General features: G+C 44.1%; 1 protein-coding gene across 3 annotated transcripts in view; it reads left to right on the forward strand.

Moving 5' to 3' along the window:
• The window catches only part of plxna4 (plexin A4), a 301,066-nt gene that overhangs the window by 218,084 nt on the left and 56,863 nt on the right, over window positions 1–26,119 (forward strand). For 2 of the 3 annotated variants that reach the window (XM_056301621.1, XM_056301622.1), the window contains exons 12-21: window positions 2,975–3,126; window positions 7,134–7,257; window positions 9,732–9,868; window positions 10,607–10,774; window positions 10,995–11,088; window positions 13,514–13,753; window positions 14,150–14,296; window positions 15,033–15,267; window positions 15,770–15,912; window positions 18,889–19,157. In XM_056301621.1, the coding sequence (XP_056157596.1) occupies window positions 2,975–3,126; window positions 7,134–7,257; window positions 9,732–9,868; window positions 10,607–10,774; window positions 10,995–11,088; window positions 13,514–13,753; window positions 14,150–14,296; window positions 15,033–15,267; window positions 15,770–15,912; window positions 18,889–19,157 (1,709 nt within the window). The remainder of the gene's footprint in view (window positions 1–2,974; window positions 3,127–7,133; window positions 7,258–9,731; window positions 9,869–10,606; window positions 10,775–10,994; window positions 11,089–13,513; window positions 13,754–14,149; window positions 14,297–15,032; window positions 15,268–15,769; window positions 15,913–18,888; window positions 19,158–26,119) is intronic. The other variant, XM_056301623.1, reaches the window with a different exon arrangement.

The raw sequence follows: 26,119 nt of genomic DNA on the forward strand, positions 1-26,119 counted from the left end.
ATTGGCAATCACGTGTTTTGGAATTTTTCAATATTTTGAATATACATTTTTGTATATATATATATGTATGTATGTATGTATGTATGTGTATGTATGTATGTATGTGTATGTATATATGTATATATATATATGTGTGTGTGTGTGTGTGTGTGTGTGTGTGTGTGTGTATGTATATATATATGTATGTACACTACCGTTCAAAAGTTTGGGATCACCCAAACAATTTTGTGTTTTCCATGAAAAGTCACACTTATTCACCACCATATGTTGTGAAATGAATAGAAAATAGAGTCAAGACATTGACAAGGTTAGAAATAATGATTTGTATTTGAAATAAGATTTTTTTTACATCAAACTTTGCTTTCGTCAAAGAATCCTCCATTTACAGCAATTACAGCATTGCAGACCTTTGGCATTCTAGCTGTTAATTTGTTGAGGTAATCTGGAGAAATTGCACCCCACGCTTCCAGAAGCAGCTCCCACAAGTTGGATTGGTTGGATGGGCACTTCTTGCGTACCATACGGTCAAGCTGCTCCCACAACAGCTCAATGGGGTTCAGATCTGGTGACTGCGCTGGCCACTCCATTACCGATAGAATACCAGCTGCCTGCTTCTGCTCTAAATAGTTCTTGCACAATTTGGAGGTGTGTTTAGGGTCATTGTCCTGTTGTAGGATGAAATTGGCTCCAATCAAGCGCTGTCCACTGGGTATGGCATGGCGTTGCAAAATGGAGTGATAGCCTTCCTTATTCAGAATCCCTTTTACCCTGTACAAATCTCCCACCTTACCAGCACCAAAGCAACCCCAGACCATCACATTACCTCCACCATGCTTAACAGATGGCGTCAGGCATTCTTCCAGCATCTTTTCATTTGTTCTGCGTCTCACAAACGTTCTTCTTTGTGATCCAAACACCTCAAACTTGGATTCATCCGTCCACAACACTTTTTTCCAGTCTTCCTCTGTCCAATGTCTGTGTTCTTTTGCCCATCTTAATCTTTTTCTTTTATTGGTCAGTCTCAGATATGGCTTTTTCTTTGCCACTCTGCCCTGAAGCCCAGAATCCCGCAGCCGCCTCTTCACTGTAGATGTTGACACTGGTGTTTTGCGGGTACTATTTAATGAAGATGCCAGTTGGGGACCTGTGAGGCGTCTGTTTCTCAAACTAGAGACTCTAATGTACTTATCTTCTTGCTCAGTTGTGCAACGCGGCCTCCCACTTCTTTTTCTACTCTGGTTAGAGCCTGTTTGTGCTGTCCTCTGAAGGGAGTAGTACACACCGGTGTAGGAAATCTTCAATTTCTTAGCAATTTCTCGCATGGAATAGCCTTCATTTCTAAGAACAAGAATAGACTGTCGAGTTTCAGATGAAAGTTCTCTTTTTCTGGCCATTTTGAGCGTTTAATTGACCCCACAAATGTGATGCTCCAGAAACTCAATCTGCTCAAAGGAAGGTCAGTTTTGTAGCTTCTGTAACGAGCTAAACTGTTTTCAGATGTGTGAACATGATTGCACAAGGGTTTTCTAATCATCAATTAGCCTTCTGAGCCAATGAGCAAACACATTGTACCATTAGAACACTGGAGTGATAGTTGCTTGAAATGGGCCTCTATACACCTATGTAGATATTGCACCAAAAACCAGACATTTGCTGCTAGAATAGTCATTTACCACATTAGCAATGTATAGAGTGTATTTCTTTAAAGTTAAGACTAGTTTAAAGTTATCTTCATTGAAAAGTACAGTGCTTTTCCTTCAAAAATATGGACATTTCAATGTGATCCCAAACTTTTGAACGGTAGTGTATGTATACACACACACACACACACACACACACACACACACACACACACACACACACACACACACACACACACACACACACACACACGTGTCTGTGAAATCAGGCTCAAAAGTGACAGTTTCTTGGTGTTCAGTCTTGACCTTTTGCTAATTGGTGTTCCTCCATTGTGTTTTGTTTACTTAATGTTCTCCCTGTCTTTCTCTCATTTCTCTCACACTTTCATCCCACACATATTTACTACCATCAGTTATGTGAAGCCGTTGTTAGAGGCCTCTGAGCCCCACCATACTATAGCATGACAGCCATACTTTGGCAACTGCACCACCACTACATCCAGTCTGTTTCACACACGCGCACCAGATAAATCATGAACGTGTGTGACGTTAAAAAGAGTTGTGTGTCACGTTGAACCTGAAATGTGGCTATAACATATACGAGACGTCTTTGGAAGGCTTGGCTGCATGAAGAGTGAATTCACGTATCAAATATGAATTATGGTAATGTTGTGTTGATATCACAGGTTAAATTTGCATATTGATGAAATTAGTCTTTTTAGGATCTGTCAAAGAAATTAGGGGATACAGCGAGCGTATTTCGTTGTATGCATGTACAAATGACAAAGTGTATTCTATTCATTCTATTATACTGTATTAGCATCGCATACATCTTTCTAATAAATATACAGTAATAAGAGTCATCAAGTACAGTCTTGTTGTGAAATTGTGTAGTTTTCACAAGATTCCTTGTGTATTGATATATCAAAGCAAAATTAGCATCGGACAGATCATTGTGAGAGGTTAAGGGGAAATGAAACGAGTTCAAGCTGAATTACGTTGATTTAGATTGATGCAGACACATTTTACTGAACATCTGTGCAGAGAAAACAAGGGATGAGGGGAGCAGCCAGCGATATTAGGCTGTGATGCTTCTTATAGTCATCCTATGTTGGCACCTCCTCATGTGCAGGGAGACAATCGCTGAGCTTCTTCTTCCCTTGGTGATAAGCAGCATCCGAGGGGAACAACAGGCCGCTTCTCTCCCGCTTTACGCTACAGTTGATTGTGGATTTTAATATTAAGTCTAAAGTACCACTCGTACCTGCTTGAACATGACTTATATTGACAGGAAACATCAAAAAATAGGATGATCTCGATTTTGATCTCAACAGATCACCCCCTTGCGGGGACCGAGGGAGGGAGGCACACTGGTGACCATCCGAGGTGAAAATCTGGGCCTGGAGTTCAGAGAGATCGAAGGCAACGTGAAGGTGGCAGAGGTTGACTGCACACCCGTACCTGAGGGGTACATCCCAGCTGAGCAGTAAGTCACATTTTACTTCACTAACTAAAGATGTGACAGCAGCTCTCAAATGCCTAGTCCACACGTACACGGGTATCTTTCAAAACGTGGCTTTTTCTTTATGTTCTGGCCTTTTGTCCACACGCAGACTGCGTTCTAGGTCACTGAAAACGGGCTTTTAGGAAAACTCCTCCCAGGGTGGAGGTTTTCAGAAACTCTGTTTTCAGCGTTGACGCGTAGAAGGGGAAAACAGAGTTTTTAGCTTGTTGTTGGCTTTTTTCAGGCTTCTGATTGGTTAACATGGCTTTAGGGTTACGGTTATGTCACCGTCTGTTGGTTTGGCATGGCCTTGACAGCATATTCATCATGTTGAGTAACATGAGTTTTTGCATTTTCATTTGAACGGAGATTTTTTTTTTTATACAGTGCTTGTTTGTATGAGTTTTTTTTTTACACCCCCCCCCCCCCCCAATTGTACCTGGCCCATTACCCCACTCTCCGAGCCATCCCGATCGCTCCGCCACCTCCTCTGGCAATCCGCAGACTACCACTTGTCTCCTCCGATACATGTGGAGTCGCCAACTGCTTCTTTTCACCTAACAGTGAGGAGTTTCACCAGGGTGACATAGCACGCGGGAGAATCACGCCATTCCCCCCAGTTCCCCCTCCCCCCAGAAGAGGTGCTCTGACCCAAAGGAGACGCTAGTGCAGCGACCACGACACATACCCCCATCCAGCCTCCCACCCACAGGCACGGCCAACTGTGTTGCCCGACCAAGCCGGAGGTAACACAGGGATTTGAACCGGTGATTCCCGTGTTGGTAGAAAATGGAATAGACCGCTACACTACCCGGACGCCCCTGGATGAGATTTTTTTTTTTTTTAAATGGAGGAGGAAAAACTGTGTACGTGTGGACTAGTCATAAGTTGCAAAGTGCCCATATTGTGAAATATTTCACCTACACATCCAAAATGTATGTTCTTAATGGGTACTTACCTACTGATGGCAATGGCAGGTAGTCTACAGTAGTTATAATACCAATACCAATAATTATACCAATAACATATCAATAATTATCACTCCCCATTTCCAAGGTGAACAGTATTCATTAGTTTCTCATCCAGAATTTGTCCTCTCCACATTGTGACTCAAAACCTTGTCAACCACACTTTACACTGACGACCCTAGCTGTACTGTAGAAATCAAGCTCATCTGTTCTCAAGTTAAACACCTCTCTATCACATGAAGACTGGGCCTTCACTCAGCCATATTCCACTTGCACTGGAGCTAAGATACACTGGATATCTAAAGTCTACACACCCCTGTTAAAATGACCAGTTTTTGTGATTTAAAAAAAACTAAACCAAGATAAATCATGTCAAAACTTGTTCCATCCTTAATATGAAATTACAACCTATTAAAATAAAGTGAAAAACAATCAATTTGGGGGGGGGGCTAAAAAAAACTTACAATTACCTGGTTGCATAAGTGTGCACACCCTTTTGGGGGTGTGGCTGTGTTCAGAATTAACCAATCACATTCAAACGCATGTTAAATAGTAGTTGGCAAACACCTGTCATCAATTAAAGTGACTGTGATTAACCCCCAAAATAAAGCTCAGCTGTTCCTGCAGGACTTTCCTGACATCTTCTTGGTTGCAGCCAACTGCAAAAGCTGCGGTCCACACAGAGCTTACAAAGCACGAACAGGATCTCACTGTTGAAAGGTGTAGATCAGCAGAGGTGTACAAAAGAGTTTTCAAGGCATCAGATATACCATAGACACAGTGAAGACAATCATCAACAAGTGGAGAGAATATGGCACAACAGTGACATTACCAAGGACAGGACATCCCTCCAACATGGATGGGAAAAAAAGCAGAGAACTGGTCAGGGAGGCTGCCAAGAGGCCTACGGCACCATCAAAGTATCTGCAGTAATTTCTGCCAAGTACTGGTTGTTCCCTACATTTGACAAGTATCTCCTGTATTCTTCATGTGTCTGGGCCATGGGGTAGGGTGGCAAGACAGAAGCCTTTTCACATGAAACAAAACATCCAAGCCTGGCTAAATTTTGCAAAAAAATACATCCAGCCTCCCAGAACCATGGGGGAATGTATTATGGTCTGGTGAGATCAAGGCTGAACGTTTTGGCCATAATTGTTCCAAAAGGTATGATTGGCCCAAAAACAACATGGCGCTTCACCACAAGAACAGCATACCCATGGTGAAGCATGATGGGGGCAGCATCATGCTTTGGGAACTGGGGCTTTAGTCAAGGTGGAGGGAATCATGAATAGCTCCAAATACCAGTCGATTTTGGTGCAAAACCTTCAGGCGTCTGCTAGAAAGCTGAAGAGGAATTTCACCTTTCAGCAAGACAAGACTGAAAGCATCCATCCAAATCAACAAAGAAATGGCTCCACCAAAAGAAGATCAGCATTTTGGAAAAGCAAGGCCCAGCCAAAGCCCAGACCTGAATCCAAGAGAAAATCTGTGGAGTGACCTGAAGAGGGCTGTGCCCAGGAGATGCCCTCACAATTTGGAAGGAAGAGTGGGGAAAATATTGCCAAGTCAAGATGTGCCAAGCTGGCAGACTCTTATCCAAAAGATTGAGTGCTGTAATAAAATCAAAAGGTGCTTCAACAAAGTATTAGTTTAGGGGTGTGCACACTTACACATCCAGGTTATTACACTTCTTTTTATTATTATTTTTTCGCTGCAATGTTTCAGTTTAGTTTTCACTTGAATTTAATAGGTTGCAATTTCACATTAAAGGTGGAAAAAAGTTCTGACATGATTTATCTTAGTTTCATTTTATTACATCACAAAAAGCCTGCCATGTTAACAGGGGTGTGTAGACTTTTTATATCCATTGTACATGTGGTCGAACTACAGCGCTACAACTGAACTTCAGCCAAAGTTGTTATGAATTCACTGGAATAATTATCTGTCCTAACTCACTGCAGTCCCCTCAGGCATTTTGTTCCCTTGCCGAGATCAAGGCACCTAAGTCATTTGGACTCTTCAGACACACACACACACACACACACACACACACACACACACACACACACACACACTGATGAGTACATATATATTTAGTGATAAGAGACATGTTTTATTTGCAGATTGAATGCCAAGTTCTGTGTGTGTGTGTGTGTGTGTGTGTGTGTGAGGGGGGGCATCTGGAGACAGGTAAAATAATCCCATAGTGACCTGGTCTCTAGACCTGAATAAATTGGGAGCTCTACATAAGGTGAAAGTCATGACAGCTCTGTGGCAGGCCCACTTTTGCTTGAAGGAATTACGAAGAACAATTCGGCGTCTCTCTCTCTCTCTCTCTGTCTCTCTCTGTCTCTCTCTCTCTCTCTCTCTCTCTCTCTCTCTCTCTCTCTCTCTCTCTCTCTCTCTCTCAAACACACTATAGCTCTCCTCACATACACACACACACATAAAATTCCATAATTGTTCAGTAAAGTTTAGAAGTATACAGTTTGGTCATTAAAGTTTAATCCAGCACTTTGGTACCCGACAGGTGCCACCTATCAAATTGTCTCCCAACTAGTCTAAAAGTGGCTTATCAACAAACCCAGCAGGGCTCCTTCTTCTGCTAAGGAAATAAGTTAAGTGCCAGCACTTTCTAAGCAAATGCTGAGCCAGCGGAAGAGGAAGAGTGCTTTTGAGGTCATGTGGAAAAGGATGGAAGATTTTTTTTCCACTTGTTCCCATCAGCTGGCAGTGTGAGGGAGCTGAATTCCCTGCCAAATAACACATTATTTCATTCAGGTTCTAACCTGGGAATAGGCCCGTTCTCATTACGAGAGCTGTGCTGTGCTTGCAAGGCCACAAAATACAGAATCGTCTCACGCATGGGAGCACTAGAGCAAAACACTGGGGTTCTTTAGAGGTCATAAGAAAGTGTGTGTCTGCGCTTGTTCTCGTGTTTTCACTTGTCCATGTCTGTCTCTTTATTCGGGTGAGAGTCTTTCCATACATTCTCATTTAATTCCCCGTGTGTGTTTCCAGGATTGTGTGTGAGATGGGCAAAGCAGAAAAAAGCCAGTATGCCGGCAATGTGAAGGTGTGTGTTGGAGTCGGAGAGTGCAGACCAGAGTTTATGGCCAAGTCCTCCAAGTACTACTACTTTGTGGTGAGTCTCTCTCAATCTCTTTGTCAGCAAGTAACATTACAGCTACACAGATCACAGCTAGGGTGGGTTAATTTGCAGTAAATTAATTTCCCTAAGGGGATTAATAAAGGAAACTTAATTTATATGGAAGTTTGAAACGACACATACTCAGTGTATCCCTAATGAAATACGTTTACATCGAAACCCCTGTTCAAGATCACAGATTCATCAAGCTGCAGTGGACTCTTGGGTATCCCTGGTTTTGTTTGATAGACGATACTCTCGATCCACGCGACACTGGGCCTCTTGATGGTTGTTCATTCACAGAGATCCATTCATAAAGTGTGCTTAGGAGTCATTTTAGAAACTTTGTTGTATTCACCAATTTTCTCTTACTGTATGTTAGATTTGTTTGTTGGTACAATCAAGTTTAAGAGCACTTCAGACCTTTTGTATGTAAACAATTTTCTGTTGGTCACCCCGTTCTCAACCACATTCTCATATGAGAACGTGGTTCATTGACAGCTGGTGAGTGTGCGACGCATGAAACAAGCTTGTACTGCTATGTATTAAAAGTTATTTTTCCTACATCTATCTTAATATTCCGCTCCTCGTTTTTGTTGAGGACTTTTATCAACACCATTTACAGTTTCCGGAAAGAAAAACACTATATCTATCTCTCTATATATATGTATAGAGGGAGGGGGGGCAGCACAGTGGCCCAGTGGTTAGCGCTGTCGCCTCACAGCAAGAAGGTCCTAGGTTCAAACCCCGGGGTTGTCCAACCGTGGGGGGTCATCCCAGGTCATCCTCTGTGTGGAGTTTGCATGTTCTCCCCATGTCTGCGGTGGGTCTTCTCCGGGTGCTCCGGTTTCCCCCACCATCAAAAGAAACATGCATGTTAGGGTTTGTACTCCTGTCTGTGCCCCTGACCAAGGCAATGGGAAAAAAACTGGAGTTGGTCCCCGGGCTCAGCATGAAGGCGGCAGCCCACTGCTCCTAGGTACACAGATTACAGCTAGAATGGGTTCATTTGCAGTAACTGAATTTCCCTTAGGGGGATTAATAAAAGAAACTTTATATATAGAGAGGGGGGGGTTAGGATTATACCATGATGACTTCATTACATACTGTAATTTGCATCCATGGGTAGGAAGACAACTCCCTCCCTTCCCCCTCCAATCGCTCCCTGCATGTTGGCACTTTGTTGTACTGTGCCTGTGTTCTCAGCAGGTGTATTGTGTTAATATCATAGTTGTAGTTGTAAGCCTGTATGTTCGGCTATGATCTGACACGGTGTTTTTCCTCACCAAGAGTCCCCATCTCAGCATTTCTTCTCACTCACTGTACCTGTCATGTGAGATGACTGGCAGTCACTAATGAGCCCAAGGTGGAAATGGATTGCTGATGGCCACAAAAAGAGCCTATCTGACTAGCTTATACAAGCGAACACTAACACACGCACAAACACACTGCCACAAATTTGTTCCTCAGTCCTCTCCCTAATGTATTGTGCACATGTTATCTATCAACAAAACATCTCTCATATGCTTTGCATCCTGAAACACATATATGCAGGGCTTCCTCTCATGAACATGCCTAATGCGGCACTATCAATATTAGTGCCATCTATTAATGTGCGGTAGGTTTATTTCTCAGTGGGACTCCTACTCAGATTATATGATATAAGGTCAGATGTCATGTAATGCAGCAAAGCTAGATGATGTGATTATCAGATTGTCAGATTATCTGCTACAGGGCGTCCGGGTACCGTAGCAGTCTATTCCGTTGCCTGCCAACATGGGGATCTCCGGTTTGAATCCCCGTGTTACCTCCGGCTTGGTCGGGTGTCCCTACAGACACAATTGTTCGTGTCTGGGGGTGGGAAGCCGGATGTGGGTATGTGTCCTGGTTGCTGCACTGGTGCCTCCTCTGGTCAGTCGGGGCGACTGTTCGGGGGGAGGGGGAACTGAGGGGAATAGCGTGAGCCTCCCACATGCTACATCTCCCTGGTGAAACTCCTCACTGTCAGGTGAAAAGAAGCGGCTAGTGACTCCACATGTATTGGAGGAGGCATGTGGTAGTCTGCAGCCCTCCTCGGGTCGGCAGAGTGGGTGGAGCAGCGACCAGGACGGCTCGGAAGAGTGGGGTAATTGGCCAAGTACAATTCGGGGGATATCTGCAAAGGGTTGGGTTACTGGTACAAAATTATTAAGTGGACATCAGTTACATAAGACATCTATATTGTGGCTGTGATGAATCATAAGGTAGTATGTTTTTAGCTGCCTCTCACCTCATTATTCGACCTTTTTAAATTGAACACAGTGATAAGTTAGTGAATGTTAGGTACTGTTAATTGAACAAGTGCAGCATATTTGTTCGTAGCATACAAACTTCTCTCCTAGCTCGGTTGCAATTTCAGTTTCATGATCGATCTTTGTGTTACTTTCATTCACATGCATTTCTCTATTTCACTGACCTTTTACCTTCTCTAGATCCCCAGGCTTCTTCACCTCAAGCCCAGCCGAGGGCCTGTGTCAGGGGGAACCATTGTTAACATCACTGGAAGTAACCTGGACGCAGGAAGCAACGTGTCAATTATGTTCAAGGACCAGCCTTGTACTTACCAGAGGTCAGTTGGGGGGGGGCTTGGAAGAAGGCTGACTTCTCTCACCAGCATTGAGGGCAGTCAAGTTCAAAAAAATGGACAATTTCAAATTCAGTCAATGAGAAATCCATCCATGTCAACTTAACCAACCATTTACCTCTTTTAAATATGCATGTTGCTGCTGGGCTTGAAAGTGCCAGCCAGCATAAGGATTTTGATTGTCTGTGTGAGAGAGGAGTCTATCGGTAGGGGGGTTAGGATGAAAACCCAAAGGAAATCTATAGGGACAATAAACCCTGAACCACTTCCCTGATCCCTAATCAATAACCTCTGTAGCAGTTACCTCTGTGCCCCTGGCCGACACTGACAATGATAAATGAGTAGCAAAATGATAGATGACCTCTGAGTCTTAAGGCCTAGGGACATCTACAGACAAAGATGAGATATCAGGGATATCATTTATGTGAAAATCGTGTCTTCGCTTCAGTTTTTAATGCTCACATATGAATTTGCTCTATCAGTTTTATCCATTGTGTTGAGTGCCAGGTTCACACAGTCATCAGTAAATCAGACATAATGAGGCTGTAATCTAGATTTAATTTCAGAATTTCCTGATTGGATTCTTTCTTTCTGTATTTCATAGTTAATCTTAGATTTATAAATTGCTTTGTGCCACAGTTAACAGTTGTTATGACAGTACATGGTTATTATTAGGATACCATTACTCTAAAACAAACACATTTCATCATGACATCATCTCAGGAGGGGCGGCCAGTGGATCACCTGCCGTTCACATGCTTCGCTTAATGGCTACGGTCACGTGGCTGTGACGGTGAGTGTGGATAAAGCGCACCTCCAGAGAGATCTGCGATTTGAATATGTAGAAGACCCCACCATCACCAAGATAGAGCCTGAATGGAGCATCTACAGGTAAAGACAAGCTAGATTAGTGGTGGGGGGGGCAGGTCTTTTGTTGGGCCTTTGTGTGGTAAATACTGCTGAACCAGATGCTTCTGTCAGACATTTTTTCCGTGTGTCTCTCTTCCTTCCTGTTTATCTTTTTGGCATGGCAGACAGATGGAGAGACATCAACATTCAATTAAACAAGGTCTTTAACTTGTGAACTTAACATCTGGTCTCTCTCCCACAGCGGACACACGCCTGTGACGGTGACAGGGACTAACCTGGACATCATTCAAACCCCACTGATCAGAGCAAAGTACAACGACCATGAGACACTCAATGTGAGTGCACACGCGAACATGCACACACACACGCATATGCACACACACATACACAAACAACACACACACACACACACACACATACATCGTCCATGAGAGGTAAATGTCACTACCAATGATTTTAAATCCTCACACACGCTCATGGGCTCCGAGATCCCAAAGGAACCTGTGGGAAATGCCAGCATAACTCTGCCTCATGTTGGGCCCAGTGTCAGATGCAGCAAACTGGGGCAGGTAATAAACACAACACTAACATGCAGCGAGGGGAAGAATGTCATATTAGTGACAGAAAAACGGTTTCTCTTTGCGGATGAATAAAGTTTATCTTATAGGAGCAAGTGGCATCAATTTCACTTAATCAAGGAAGAGGGTTGCTTTCACCACACCTTCTAGAACAGCAAAACAAATTCTAATACAGAGCTAAAAACCACAGAGAGAGAAGCCCTTATCAAATCGCTCCGTCTCTCCTCTGCCATAGTCAACCCATCCACCCATGGGAGCGCAGACAAAGCCATACAAGGGTCTCTGATCTGATTGAAAGATGAGGGAGTAACAAAAGCTGGTAATGCTATCTGCCCTGGTTCATCTGAGTGTGTGCCTGGCACCACGTTTAGCATCTGTGCTCTGATATGATTAGACTGTAACAGGCATTGTCTTGAGCTGCACTACAGACAGCTTGAACTTCAAATAACCAATGTGAATCAAATCTGGGAAAAGTTAGTTTGGCTCCATGTCCCAGTTTCTCATTTCTGTCATTAGCTTTGCTGCAACTCAATCATAGCTGGCTAAAACCAGGTTTATCCTGAATCTGGAAAAAAAAAGAGTAAAAGAGGGGGAAAAAAGAAGAACTTTTCAGTCTGCTTTCTATTAGCAGTTCAATGTGCACAGAGGTTTCCTTGCAATTACCTCCCAGCAGCAGCGGAAGCTCCATGTCAAGAAGGTCCTGAAGACCTTGCAGGATTTGTCAAGTTTGATGTGCAAGGAGCCAATTAGAGTGGCAGACTACACCAACTTCTGTTTGAATTGGGAAGCTGCATGACAAAGGTTACCATTGAGATGTGAAATGTCTCTGAGTAAGCTAGTTAAGGCGCTCTTTGTCATCCTCCCTGCGTCCATCCTGCCATCGCTGTCACCTATAGTTGATTTGCTAATGTGGTAAGCGACGGACAGACAGACGGACGGACGGATGAACAGACTTACAGACAGAGAGGAATGGAGATGTTGCAGCGGTACAGAAGGGTATGCAGCATGGCAAAGACTGATCAGACAACCTGTTATTAATTTTAGAGAGAATTTAAAGGGAATAAAGAGAAGGATTGCGAAATGCTTCTCATCATAAGTGAAAGAAAGTTCAAAGAAAGGGGCTGAATCAGAAAAAAAAGCAGAAGAAAATGGGAAATAATGCTAGAGAAATGCTTTTATTTAGCATCTGGGACAGCACATGGGAAAAGATAAGTGAGAAAATGAAAGAGAGAGACAAGAGAGAACGAGGATGAGATCACAGGAAAGAATAAAGAAAACTGCAGTGGAGAGAAACCGAAGGGTTGATGGGGGTCTCTTTCGAGGGAAAAATGAAGGTAGTGAAGGACCTAGTTATTACCGCGGCATCCTTGCACATCAAAGTCCCATTGTGGCGGGAGGAGAGACTGCACACGCTCCCTAACTGCAGCTCATTTGGCGGCCTGCTTTGAGGGGGAAATCCTCAAATAGGCTCTACTTTACACTTTTGGCGGTGCCGGGGGTTTGGAGGGGGTGGATCCAATTTAAATCGATTATATCCAATCTCCAGTGTAGTCACTGAAATGTAAACTTGTGACATGAAAGGACTGCTCTAATAAAAGTCAACATGGTAACACAGCAGGCAATGCTGTTTGTGTAATAGGCTGTCAGATGGCACTTTTAACAGAGAAGTAGCGTGAATGTTCTGTGTATGGCTGCAGTGAGTTGAATGCTTTTCTGTGACTGTGAGGTAGGTAATGGAAAGTTAAAAGAAAATACTTTTGACATCGCACAATGCATAGACTACATGAAGAGTTCCACTAGAGATCAAAGAAGATTGAATCAGTTCATCTGATTGACAGATACATTTCATAGAGTGATGAAACGTATCTGTCAATAAACGTTGTATCCAGATGAACTGATTCAATCTTCTTTGATTCTCTTACCTGGATTATTGAGCATGCATCAAGACAGTTTCACTAGAGTGTAAAAGCATGTTGTTTCCTCATCAAACACACAAAAAATATTGAGAAAGCCCTTGTGATTGTGTTCTATAGTTTCTAAATTATTTTACATGCATCCCTGTCTAACTTGTGAGCTAAGCTTTCAACTGCTTTTGAAATTTGTGTGTTTAGTATGCTTGGTATTGGATATCATGAGTGTTCAAAAATTCATTACCGTTTTCTCTCTGGCTGTCCTCTACCAGTTATGCCAGGTTCTGAGCCCCACATCAATGCTATGTCAAGCACCAGAGCTGCCTGTCAGCTTGGTCAGGCAGCAGGAGGTCCCTGAGAGGCCCGACGAATTTGGCTTTAAACTGGACGACGTGCAGGCACTAATGGCACTCAACAACACCAACTTCATCTACTACCCAGACCCAGAGTTTGAACCCCTCAGTCCCTCTGGAGTGCTGGAGCTTAAACCAGGGTCCCCTATAATACTTAAGGTTGGGACAACTGATGATGTGATATATATTTATACATCCAAAGATGCACGCACGCACACACACGTATGCACACATACATGCTATCAATCCAATGTGCATTGATCTGTGTGTGCTAGTATATAAAAAGCTAACCCACAGTCATTGCCCATGTTGGGTCGCTTTGATATTTGATAAATGCTCAGATAACAGTACCCCAAAAAATTACACACCTTCATATTCAAATATTCACATCACATGACCATCTGTGATTTCACTGCACAAACCCAATTTATGTTCACTCTGATGAAATATTTATTACTCTTATTTATTGTCATTATGGCAAAATTATGATGTCATTGCATTTGTGGGCAGTTTGAAACCTCGTTCCTTTATGTGCCCCTTGCTTCCTTGTTCCAGGGGAGGAACTTCCTACCGCCGATCAACAGCGGCAATGGAAAGCTAAACTACACAGTTCTAATTGGTGAGAAGCCCTGCATGTTAACTGTGTCAGACACCCAACTGCTCTGCGAGTCACCCAATCTTACAGGTCGCCACAAGGTCCTGGTGAGTGACACAGCTTGCACATACACACAATGACGATACAATACAGTCAGAACCAGTCCGACGTGATGGATAGAGAGCATGTGTGGAGGAGACGACAGACCTACAGATCAATTGACAGTTTGACAGACCGATGGACTTACACTTTCCATCCATCTCCTGGTCCAATTACAGACAGAGACTCTAATCCAATCAGCCTTGTGGTTCTTATTACTGCCCACAAGCAGACAAGAGAAACAAACAAATAAGTCTTTGATAAGAAGGATTAGGGCCTGGGAAAACTTAATAAATGTTCCATTTATGGTTCTAAGAGGGACTACTTTGAACAGTCTGCTTCCTGGCCCCACCACCTTGCCCCAGCACCACAGAGAGTCTCCCAGACACATAACTGTAAAACAATGAGCAGATACACAGGCATGCACAACAAATATGAAGAACCTTAGGGAAATATGTCGGGTGCTGTGTTTTGACGTTAACTAAATATGAGTCATGTTTACACTTAATGATTTCCTAGACACAGAAATGCTTTGCAGATCCAGAAGTGCCTCACAGAGGTGGTTTTATGTTATGGTTCATAAAACATATGGGCTACGTCATTGTTTATGTCAAGTTTATTTCACTCTAAAGTCGGTAAATAATGTTTATATAAAGGTTCTTGAAATTGGTCTGAGCTCTCCTCTGACAATAGCTGTTGTAAACTCAGTCACACAAATTCCACCCTCTCGCTCCTTCTCCCTAGGCTCGTGTGGGTGGCATCGAGTTCTCCCCGGGCGTTGTCCACATCACATCGGACAGCCCCCTCAGCAGCACAGCCATCATTGGAATTGCCGCTGCTGGGGCTCTTCTCATCCTCTTCATAGTGGTGGTACTCATTGCCTACAAGCGCAAGTCTCGAGAGAGCGACCTCACCTTAAAGAGACTGCAGATGCAGATGGACAACCTGGAGTCACGTGTGGCATTGGAGTGCAAAGAAGGCATGTAGAGACACTGGCGGGCCATGGAGCTCTGTCCATGGAAATGAACCTTTAAGTTTTCCAACAATTTCCATTCTTGTGTCATTACTTTCTGTTCAGTGGTGTACATTTGGTAGGAACAAATTTTTAATGATTTTAGCTAGCAGGTTTCATCTTCACGGTCATCTCTAGCTTAGGAAAACTATCTCAAACACTTTTTAAGAGTAAGGAAATAAATTACTGGGCCCACATGGTTTTATGAAGCTAGTCAAGCAGAATGTAGAGGACATAAATGTGGTCTATTCAGGCTGTGCTGTGCAATCACTGGGTTTACTACTGTAGTTGTCATGGTGATGCATCCAGCTGATGAAAATGCCATTACCTCTAACATTTTCATAAGCCCCTTATACTGGTAAACTAATTGAAATCGCTGTGTACTGCCCAAAACTTGTCATAAAATAACTATTGGGAGCTAAAAATGTTCACTGTTATAAAAAATTTGTTTATCTGGTATTCCCCTCAGCCTTTGCAGAGCTCCAGACAGACATACATGAGCTGACCAGTGATCTGGATGGAGCAGGGATCCCCTTCCTGGACTACAGGGCCTACACCATGAGGGTCCTTTTCCCTGGAATAGAGGACCATCCTGTACTCAGAGATCTGGAGGTAGGGCAGTCTGCTAACATGCCTGAAGTGAATTGGAAAAAATTGAGAAACACTTCGTCCTGAGAGACGTGGAGGACTAAAATACACCAGGAGAGTTATGACTTTTAAGACTGCAAGCTTCACACAGTGCACATTCTTTGCCATCCTGTACACAGGAAATCAAAGTTGGGCTGTCCATTAACATGCCTGATAGAAAATAAATTCAGCGTTTTATCTCCATAGACTCAAAATATGTTGTGGTGCTACGATGCGAGACAATCAGTATCTAAGGTATTAGCTAGTCAACAAGTGAAGAAATGATTGCAGTCTAGTCAACTTCCTTGAAACCTGTTTTCCGAGGATAGTTATCACTAAATTAGGGTGCTGTGAATGCTCCAGGTAGTGGATATCCAATTATCAGTTGTCTTATTCAATGGCATCAACAGCACGGATGTGTAATATTACAGCTGCAGTTCTTTCTCTATCACACAAAATTAGCCTCATTCGAAAAGGGAGGAAAATGAGCAAGTAATTTAACAATGGGGGTCACAGCAGGTGAAACCAACATTGTTGTTTTCTGTAGCTCACTGGTAAACAAAAGCCTTTTGATGTCCGACAACAACAATTACTGAGTAAGAACACAACCAAGGGAGCCCTCCAGTAAATCTACTGACATGCAATGCCATGCTTTCCTCTACAGTTCAAAAACAAATTAAAAGTCAATCAGTCAGTAAAAAACAAAAAATAATAATAATAAAGAAAAGATCAAGTCATTTATCCCCTGTGGTGACATTGATAGACAGCTATAATTGAGCAGGTCGTCTTGTTCCATTAAAAGAACGATGGACCCCCATTTCACTGCCCTCTGGGTTGGCCACTCTATCCCTGATGAGAATTTCCCAGTAATAAGCATAATTAATTATGTCTTAATTGGTATAAATGTTGGTGTGTATGAGACGTATAATATGGAACGGGAACTTAATGAAGAAAGCTGCTGGCTTGTCTTAGGCCGTTGATGGCTACTTAATTGTTATTGATGTATTAGAGATTTTAAAATGTGAGGGATATGAGAAGATTAAGTATACTTGGACAATAGGAGTTGTGTTCCTTCATTGCCAATGTTTTAGCAATAAAAAACAAACAAAGATATACTTATCAGTTAAATCTAGCTTGAGTCAGAGCGTTTTTTCTTTTCTTTTTCGCTATTTAGATAATACTAATGATGGATTACATTTATATAGCGCTTTATCTTGACACCCAAAGCACTTCACAGTGAAGGGGGGTAACTCACCTCAACCGCCACTAATGTGTAGCACCATCTGGGTGATGCGCAGCAGCCATTTTTGCACCAGGACACTCACCTCACACCAACTTCAGATGGAGAGGGAGGACTCATTGAGTAAATAACATGGGGTGGGGGGGTGATTCGGTGGTGAGACGAAGAGAGAGCCAGGTTGGGAATTTTGCCAGGACACCGGGGAACCCCCCTGCTCTTTGCGATAAGTGCCATGGGATCTTCAATGACCACAGTGAGTCAGGGCCTCGGTTTAACGTCTCATCCGAAGGACGGATCTGTTGTTAGTGGTCAATATCACTTTGCCTTCCTTTACAGTATATCCATTTTTGCATGATCTGTATCTCCTGGTATATCTCCCCTTCCTTCCTTCCTCCCTCCCCCTTTTTTAAATGACAGCTCTGCAGTGTTGGCTTTACCTTTCACGGTTTCCATTTTACTGCTGTATCTGTCAACGCAGAGCGCTCTACATTGGACGAGAGCGTGTATAGCTTGAAGCATTCGGCGTGGTCCTGTGAGCCCATTAGAATTTGATCGCGGTATGCTGCAGTACATTTAGTCACTCTGGAGCATGATGCTACACCACTCACAGCAGATAGGGGTAGGAGAAGAGGCTAAGTAAACATAACTTACACACACACACACACACACACACACACACCCTACAGTGTATGCCTCCACAGGCTGCATCGCCACTTTGACATTCATATCATGCACATGCATACAAGAGGGAAACATGAACCAGGTTTGTCTTGAATGCACACACATTTACGAGTACACAAACACACTATGCACGTCATGCTTGTCAAGCGTTATGAAATCAGACTGGTAACCTAACAATATCTCCCGGCAGATTACTAGAGCCTCCTTCAGGAAAGGTATAAAGAAAGAACATATGCTCGCTGACAGCTGCGTTGGTCGCAGTGAGAGCTCCTCTCGCTACCTGTGCTCTTGACTGATTAAAATAAAATATTAATACAATCTCCATAGGTGCCTTTTTTTTGGGGGGGGGGGGTGGCTGCGATGCACAACCAGCAAGTGACTGGCGTAAACGTCGCAGGGACAATCTTGGCCCAGGAGAGGGGGAATGCATGTCGTCGCAATCCCTTTTAAAATGCATCGGCTTGGCGCGCTGGCACTGTCTGACTGCTAAACAGTTCCCCAACGGGCTTAGTGTTTTCCTCCCTTTATTCTCAACCTTCAGACAAAATGTGACAAAAGCTGGGAGATGCTAAGCTCATCATCTCCCCAGATTCTCCCCCTTTCTGTCTCTCTCACCCTCCCTCGCTCTCTTTTTTGTTTTCTTCCATTCAAGCTCTCTCTTCACCTCTGCCTCCCATCCTCTCTTTTTATGGGGAATGTATCAACTGATAATTGATTGTGTATGATGGATAGCTCGAGCTGCTCAGGGGGAAAAGCTGTGTATCTTTTCATCTACTCTCAGCTGTGAACAGCAAACAGAGTTTGTTGCCATTATCAGCCATTTTTCAACACCTTGAACCTTTTTTCATCACAGCAATCCATTAACACACAATCTAAGGAGACTTAAAGTCGTAAGCAATGACAGTTGCTGACTAGCTGAGGGTATTTTTTTTTATTTGTTAATGTTGTCCAGATATTTTGATAAAGTCCATAAAACAGTCATAATCCCAGTCTTTTCCATTTCCTTACTGTTTCAACATGTCCACCCGTTTCTCCTCCAGGTGCCGGGCTACCGACAGGAGCAGGTGGAGAAGGGACTCAAGCTGTTCGGCCAGCTCATCAACAATAAGGTCTTCCTGCTGTCCTTCATCCGCACCCTGGAGGCCCAGCGTGGCTTCTCCATGAGGGACCGTGGGAATGTGGCATCGCTCATCATGACGGTGCTGCAGAGCAAGCTGGAGTACGCCACCGATGTGCTGAAGCACCTGCTGTCTGACCTCATAGACCGCAACCTAGAGAGCAAGAATCACCCCAAGTTGCTACTCCGCCGGTGAGGAGACCATAAGAAAGGTTTTGAATAGCTGGCAGTGATGATCGTTCCACCCAGGATATAACTATCCCTTTCTGACAGGTGCACCGAGTTAAATGGGTAATGGTGATGATCTGTGATGCAGTTGTTTTGGTTGGTCACCTGCCAGTTCTGTGAGGGTGTGTAAGTGTGTGTGTCTGCGTGAGTGACAGATTCTGCATATTAGGTCACACAGAAACAGTAAAGCAAGAGACTCATATTCTCTCTCACTGGAAAAGTGAGTTAAAGGCTTCATGGGGCTGTAAGCATTATAACACTGAACAGCTGCCAAATAAGATAAGATGTACTTTATTAATCCCCATGGGGAAATCCATCCTCTACATTTAACCCATCCCAACACACACTGTAGCTAGGAGCAGTGGGCAGCCTCCGTGCAGCGCCCGGGGACCACCTCCAGTTCTTCTTGCCATGCCTTGGTCAGGGGCACAGACAGGAGTATTAACCCTAAGATGCATGTCCTTTTGATGGTGGGAAGAAACCGGACCATCCGGAGGAAACCCACACAGACATGAGGAGAACATGCAAACTCTACACAGAGAGGACATGGGACGGCCTGGGGTTCGAACCCAGGTCCTTAGCTGTGATGCAACAGTGCTAGCCACTAGGCCGCTGTGCTGAAATAACAGCCTCCCGCCTCCTTTATATTCAGCGGTTAATGAAAAACAGTACTAACTGTTCCTTGTTTGGTTTCGTCACCTATTGACCCGCCATGGTCCACTGTATTTGTCACTGATCCCAACTTCATACAAACAGATAATCTACAATATTGAAACAATTTGGGAAAATTCATGTGCCATGCCCTGTATGATTTAGTGCTTTTTAATCCATGATGATTAAACCCCCCTGCTGGTGTAGGATCCAGTCCCAGCCAAACATTTTCCTCTGTGCCTCTTGCTCCTTCTCTTCTTATCTACCATCTCTAAACCATGAGCATAACATACCATCTTCTCCTAAAAGTTAGATAATGAATTTTGCACTTCTCTAAAACACATATAGGAGTCAAGTTTTAACCAGCTTGCATCAACCATTGACTGCAGTAGGTTGGATCTGGTACTCAGTGTTCCCTATCCGTGACGTGTTTGGATTAACACCCATGACCTTGGAGTGTGGGCTTTGTCTCGGAGACACCAGAGTGCCTTCCCACACATATCATTAGCAATATAATTATGATTAATTAGCTGCGAATCCAATTTCAAATAGCTGTAAGAGAGAAAAAAAATGCTCATTTATGAAAACGAGGAAATGAGATTGTGAAAAGCTCTCACTCCGGCACAATCACAATCTTAACCTCCATTTGTTACTGGGGGCTTGATGGTACACTTGAACACAACACCGAAGTCTTTCTGCCGAGGGTGTTTGGGGAATGTGATGATTTTGTGTGTGTGTGTGTGTGTGTGTGTGTGTGTGTGTGTGTGTGTGTGTGTGTGTGTGTGTGTGTGTGTGTGTGTGTGTGTGTGTGTGTGTGTGTGTGTGTGTTAACGCCTGTGGGCTTGGCCAGTATTGTAGCTTATTTTGCTTGGGGTAGTCACTCAAGTCTTTAAACCCCCAAACGATTTGACAGGCATGTCGCAAATTAATTTGGCCCGCTTATTTCAATCACAAACCCCTGCTTGTCCCCTGGGCCAAATATGCATGACGACAGAGATAACACACACACACACACACACACACACACACAGACACACACACACACACAAGGCTTGAAATGAAGGGCGGTTCACTGGATGAGAAGGTGGCCGTGCTGCTGTCCAGGTGACAGCGAGCATATTCTGCCCATGAAAACCTGTTTAGTGTCTGCTCGGCAATGCAGCGAATGATTAATACTGTCTAGGCAAGGAGGCATGATTAATCGCAGGAAGGACTCCCCGAGTGCAGCACAGCCAGTAAACAATAGCGCTACCACTGATCCTGGCTGTAGATAAAATGTAAGAGATGGAGCATATGGCAGCGAGAGAAAGGTAGTCAAGGGCAATGGAGTCACTTAAAGCTGCCTCATCATCCGAGGAAGGCCTAAGCACTGAGGTGTGGATATCGTGAGACTGACTCTTGGATCATTTATCTCAAAGAGCTATACACACGAGTGTTATCTTTTATGTGAAAACACTGAGGTCATCGATAAATCTCAGGATGGTGTTAGAGAGTTTAGGATGACATCTAACATATGACAGTCAGAACAGTCAGCTGTGTTTTTATGGCTGACTATCAAACTCCAGGCTGTTGCGAAACATTTTTTAGTCCAAATCTCTGGCATACCCTTGTGTTTTCTTTCTTCATTTCCCTCTGTCTTTTCTCGTCACCGTCCCGGGATGACATTTAAAAGGAATACCTGGAAAAAGGCAATAATATGACACCCAGTCAGGTGTGTTTGTGCATTTGCAATCTCCTTGCTTATTCTTTCATGTACCCAGTTCTGATTGGGTGTGGTGCAAGTCACATCTTCCTTTTTCCTCCTACAGCCATATATACCCTTATTAGTCCTTCAAAATCCCAGCATGCATTTCAGGTGTGATGAAGCACCGTGAGCTAGCTATGCCACCACCAGTGTGGGCTGACTGGTGTGTCCCTGGATAGCAGCTGAAAATAGCCCGGATACACAGGCACCGGGCTGTGAAGATGAAGCTTAATCTGGTCCAGGAAAGATGGCACCCATCCCCTCTGCTGTCTATTTCATTTGTTCTCCCTCCTTTTTCTTCCTCCATCTCTCTGTCTCTAGCTCACTCACTTGGGCTGTGCCTCTGTTACCGCCTCCGTCTCACCTATTTTTTTTTAACTTATTTTGAGTCTCGTTCTGCCTCTCTTTGATTGCCTCTCTGTGCTTGCTCACTCTCTCCAATTTTCTTTTCTCTGTGTATTTGTCCTCTGTTCTCAAGCTCGTGCTGCTTTTGTGTCAGACTACCTGTCCACCACTATCTTTATTTCTTTCTCTTGCCTCCTTAAGCTCCCTCGCTCGATCCATAGCTTCCCAGCCTCTCCTGCTCCCCTGTTCCCTTGATTGTTAAATCAATGCTTATGGTGCGTGAGCAGGGTGTCTCTGGCACAGCATTTGAGCACACCTACCCGCTGCCTCCACTTCCTAGAAATCGCTCTCTCTCTCTCTCTATCTATACATCTCTCTCTCACACTTTGTCACACACACACACAGACACACACACACACACACACACAGCATCACATCCGTGTGCCTGCACATGCACACGGATCCTTCCATCTGTCCAATCTCAACCTGTGCTGTAGCACAACCACCATGCAAGCTAACTAACGAGAGCCTTCCACAGCCATCTGTCACATTCCATCCTGCATATTCCATTACACACTCCTCTCTTCCCTCCGTTCCTCTATCTCTCCCTCTCCACAGCTCCTTCCTCGGTCCCTGCACAATGCTTTACACACTTAAACAGCCTGGCTTACCCAATGCATAGCCTAGATGTTATTTAGACTGTGTGCGATGCATCAAAAGCACAGATGAGAAGAGAGCCCAATGTGTACTCATACGGCTCGCAGCCTCCCATTGGCTCCATCACAGACACACACCAACATCACACAGAGCTAAAGGCCCTGTTATTACACTGTGAGGATTATCTCTACAGTAGAGAAAGGTGTGTGTGTCTGTGTGTGCTTGCACTACACCATATGAGTTTCAGTGCCAGCAGCCAGCCACCTCTGCAATGCTGTTGGACACGTCTGGCGACCAATCTTCTCCCCAGGGGCCAGAGTGGGAAATTGAAACCATTTCTGACTTCAAGCTGCGTTGTTTTTTAACACGTGACTGACACCGAGCCAGCTACAGACACAGCTGCATATTTGGTTAACACGGTGATGAGCAACCCACTCCTGCTTCTCAAGGCCTCTTGCTGGGGTTCAAATGCATACCTGCAGCCAAAGTGGGGTTGTGAGAAGGGGGGTTGTAGGGGTTAGGAAGTTTGATTGCCCCAAAGGATTTCAGACTTTATTTTATTTGTCCTTTACTATCCCTTTGTCAACTCATGAGTGACACTGATGTAAGATTTTCTCCAAGACTACTACTACTACTTTCGGCTGCTCCCGTTCGGGGGCGCCACAGCGGATCATCCGTTTCCATTTCTTCCTGTCCTCTGCATCTTCCTCTGTCACACCAGCCACCTGCAAGTCCTCCCTCACCACATCCATAAACATCCTCTTTGGCCTTCCTCTTCTCCTCTTCCCTGGCAGCTCCATATTCAGCATCCTTCCCCCAATATACCCAGCATCTCTCCTCCACACATGTCCAAGCCATCTCAACCTTGCCTCTCTTGCTTTGTCTCTAAACCGTCCAACCTGAGCTGTCCCTCTAATACAGCGGTGGCTAACCATGTGCCATGGAGAGCCATGTGTATGCAGGTTTTCATTCCAGCCGGACTCCACACCAGGTGATTTCACTGATTAGCAACCCTTCAACCAAAGAGGAAGAATGTATCAATGAAATCACCTGGTGTGGAGTTGGGTTGGAATGAAAACCTGCATACCATGGCACATGGTTAGCCAACCCTGCTCTAATACACTCATTCCTAATCCTGTCCTTCCTCGTTACTCCCAATGAAAATCTTCTTAGCATCTTCAACTCTGCCACCTCCAGCGCCGCCTCCTGTCTTTTCGTCAGTGCCACTGTCTCCAAACCATATAACATAGCTGGTCTCACAACCATCTTGTAAACCTTCCCTTTAACTCTTGCTGGTACCCTTCTGTCAGAAATCACTCCTGACACTCTTCTCCCCCCACTCCACCCTGCTTGCACTCTCTTCTTCACCTCTCTTCTGCACTCCCTGTTACTTTGGACAGTTGACCCCAAGTATTTAAACTCATACGCCTTCGTCACCTCCACTCCTTGCATCTTCACCATTCCACTGTCCTCCCTCTCATTCACGCATAGATATTCCGTCTTGCTCCTGCTGACTTTCATTCCTCTTCTCTCCAGTGCATACCTCCACCTCTCCAGGCTTTCCTCAGCCTGCACCCTACTCTCACTACAGATCACAATATCATCCGCAATTATCACAGTCCACAGAGACTCCTGCCTGATCTCGTCCGTCAACCTGTCCATCACCGTTGCAAACAAGAAAGAGCTCAGAGCCAATCCTTGATGTAATCCCACCTCCACCTTGAACCCATCTGTCATTCCAACCGCACACCTCACCATTGTCACACTTCCCTCATACATATCCTGCACCACTCCTACATACTTCTCTGCAACTGCCAACTTCCTCGTACAATACCACACCTCCTCTCTTCGCACCCTGTCAGAGACTTTCTCTAAATCTACAAAGACACAATGTAACTCCTTCTGGCCTTCTCTATACTTCTCAGTCAACATTCTCAAAGCAAACATCACATCTGTAGTGTTTTTTCTGGCATGAAACCATACTGCTGCTTGCTAATCGTCACCTCTCCTCTTAACCTAGCTTCTATTATTCTTTATCAACTTTATACCTCTGTAGTTGCTACAGTTCTGCACATCACCCTTATTCTTGAAAATCAGTATCAGTATGCTTCTTCTCTCCTCCTCAGGCATCTTCTCACTTTCCAAGATTGTGTTAAAAAATCTAGTTAAAAACCCCACTGCTGTTTCTCCTAAACATCTCCATGCCTCCACAGGTATGTCATCAGGACCAACTGCCTTTCCACTCTTCATCCTGTTCATAGCTGTCCTCACTTCCTCCTTGTTAATCCACCACACTTCCTGATTCACTATCCCTACATCATCCAACCTTCTCTCACTCTCATTTTCTTCATTCATCAGCCCCTCAAAGTACTCCCCCCGCCTTCTCAGCACACTCTCCTCACTTGTCAGCACATTTCCATCAACTCCTTGATCGCCCTAACCTGCTGCACACCCTTCCCAGCTCGGTCCCTCTGTCTAGCCAATGTCTAACCCCTCATACAACTCACTAAACGCCTTTTCCTTTGCCACCTCTGTCTTCGCTTTATGCTGTATCTCCTTGTACTCCTGTCTACTTTCTTCATCTCTCTGACTATCCCACTTCTTCTTTGCCAAACTCTTCCTCTGTATACTTTGCTGCACTTCCTCATCCCACCACCAAGTCTCCTTGTCTTCCTTCCTGTGTCCTGATGACATACCAAGTACCTTCCTAGCTGTCTCCCTCACTATTTCTGCAGTGAGGGAGACAGCTATCTCTCTTCACTATCAGTCAATCAAGTTGCATTTTATATAGCGCTTTAAATGTGAGCAGCTTTTTTATCCTCCAGGGTGCAGGTCTTTGTTCCAACCAAGCAGTTACACACCCAAGTCTATAAAGCAAGGTCCTCGGAAAAGACATTGGTTGACTAATAGATTCAGGTGTGTGGTGTGTAACTGCTTGGTTGGAACCAATACCTGCACCCACACCGGCCCTTTCTGGATCATGTTGCCCACCTCTAATCTAACCTGACTAAGCATGCCCAGGCATGCCTAAAACAACATTTGCATGCCCAGGTATGCTTGGACTGACCAAAACAGCTTGCTTTGTGGGCAATGTACTAGTAGACTTAAAATATGATGGGAAATCGCAAAAATAGGTTATATCTACAGAACAGTATGTGATGGGAAAATTTTAAGGCGATTTTCATGATCAGCAGCCCAAAATACATAGAATACACCCAAGTGTTCAGGAAGCAAAATCTTTGTTGTCCAGTAACTACATTTACTGACCTCCAGGCCGCTCCAGGACAAGAGGTCACGACAACATCACTGAGCAAGTCAAGAGCTTTTCAATTTCACTGTGCTTGGCAATCAGAGAATACCTATGATCAAAAATGTGATTGGTTGTTGATGTGAACCAGCAAAAGCTACGCATTAACAGATGACAGTCTCTGAATTATTTACTATTTATCAAATAATTTATCAGAAGTTAATTTGCTGGTATGATTAAATCTCCTATCAAGAAAGATGTGACAGGTTTCCGGTTCCGCCA

Source organism: Lampris incognitus, assembly GCF_029633865.1.
Source record: "Lampris incognitus isolate fLamInc1 chromosome 3 unlocalized genomic scaffold, fLamInc1.hap2 SUPER_3_unloc_1, whole genome shotgun sequence".
NCBI lineage: Eukaryota > Metazoa > Chordata > Actinopteri > Lampriformes > Lampridae > Lampris > Lampris incognitus.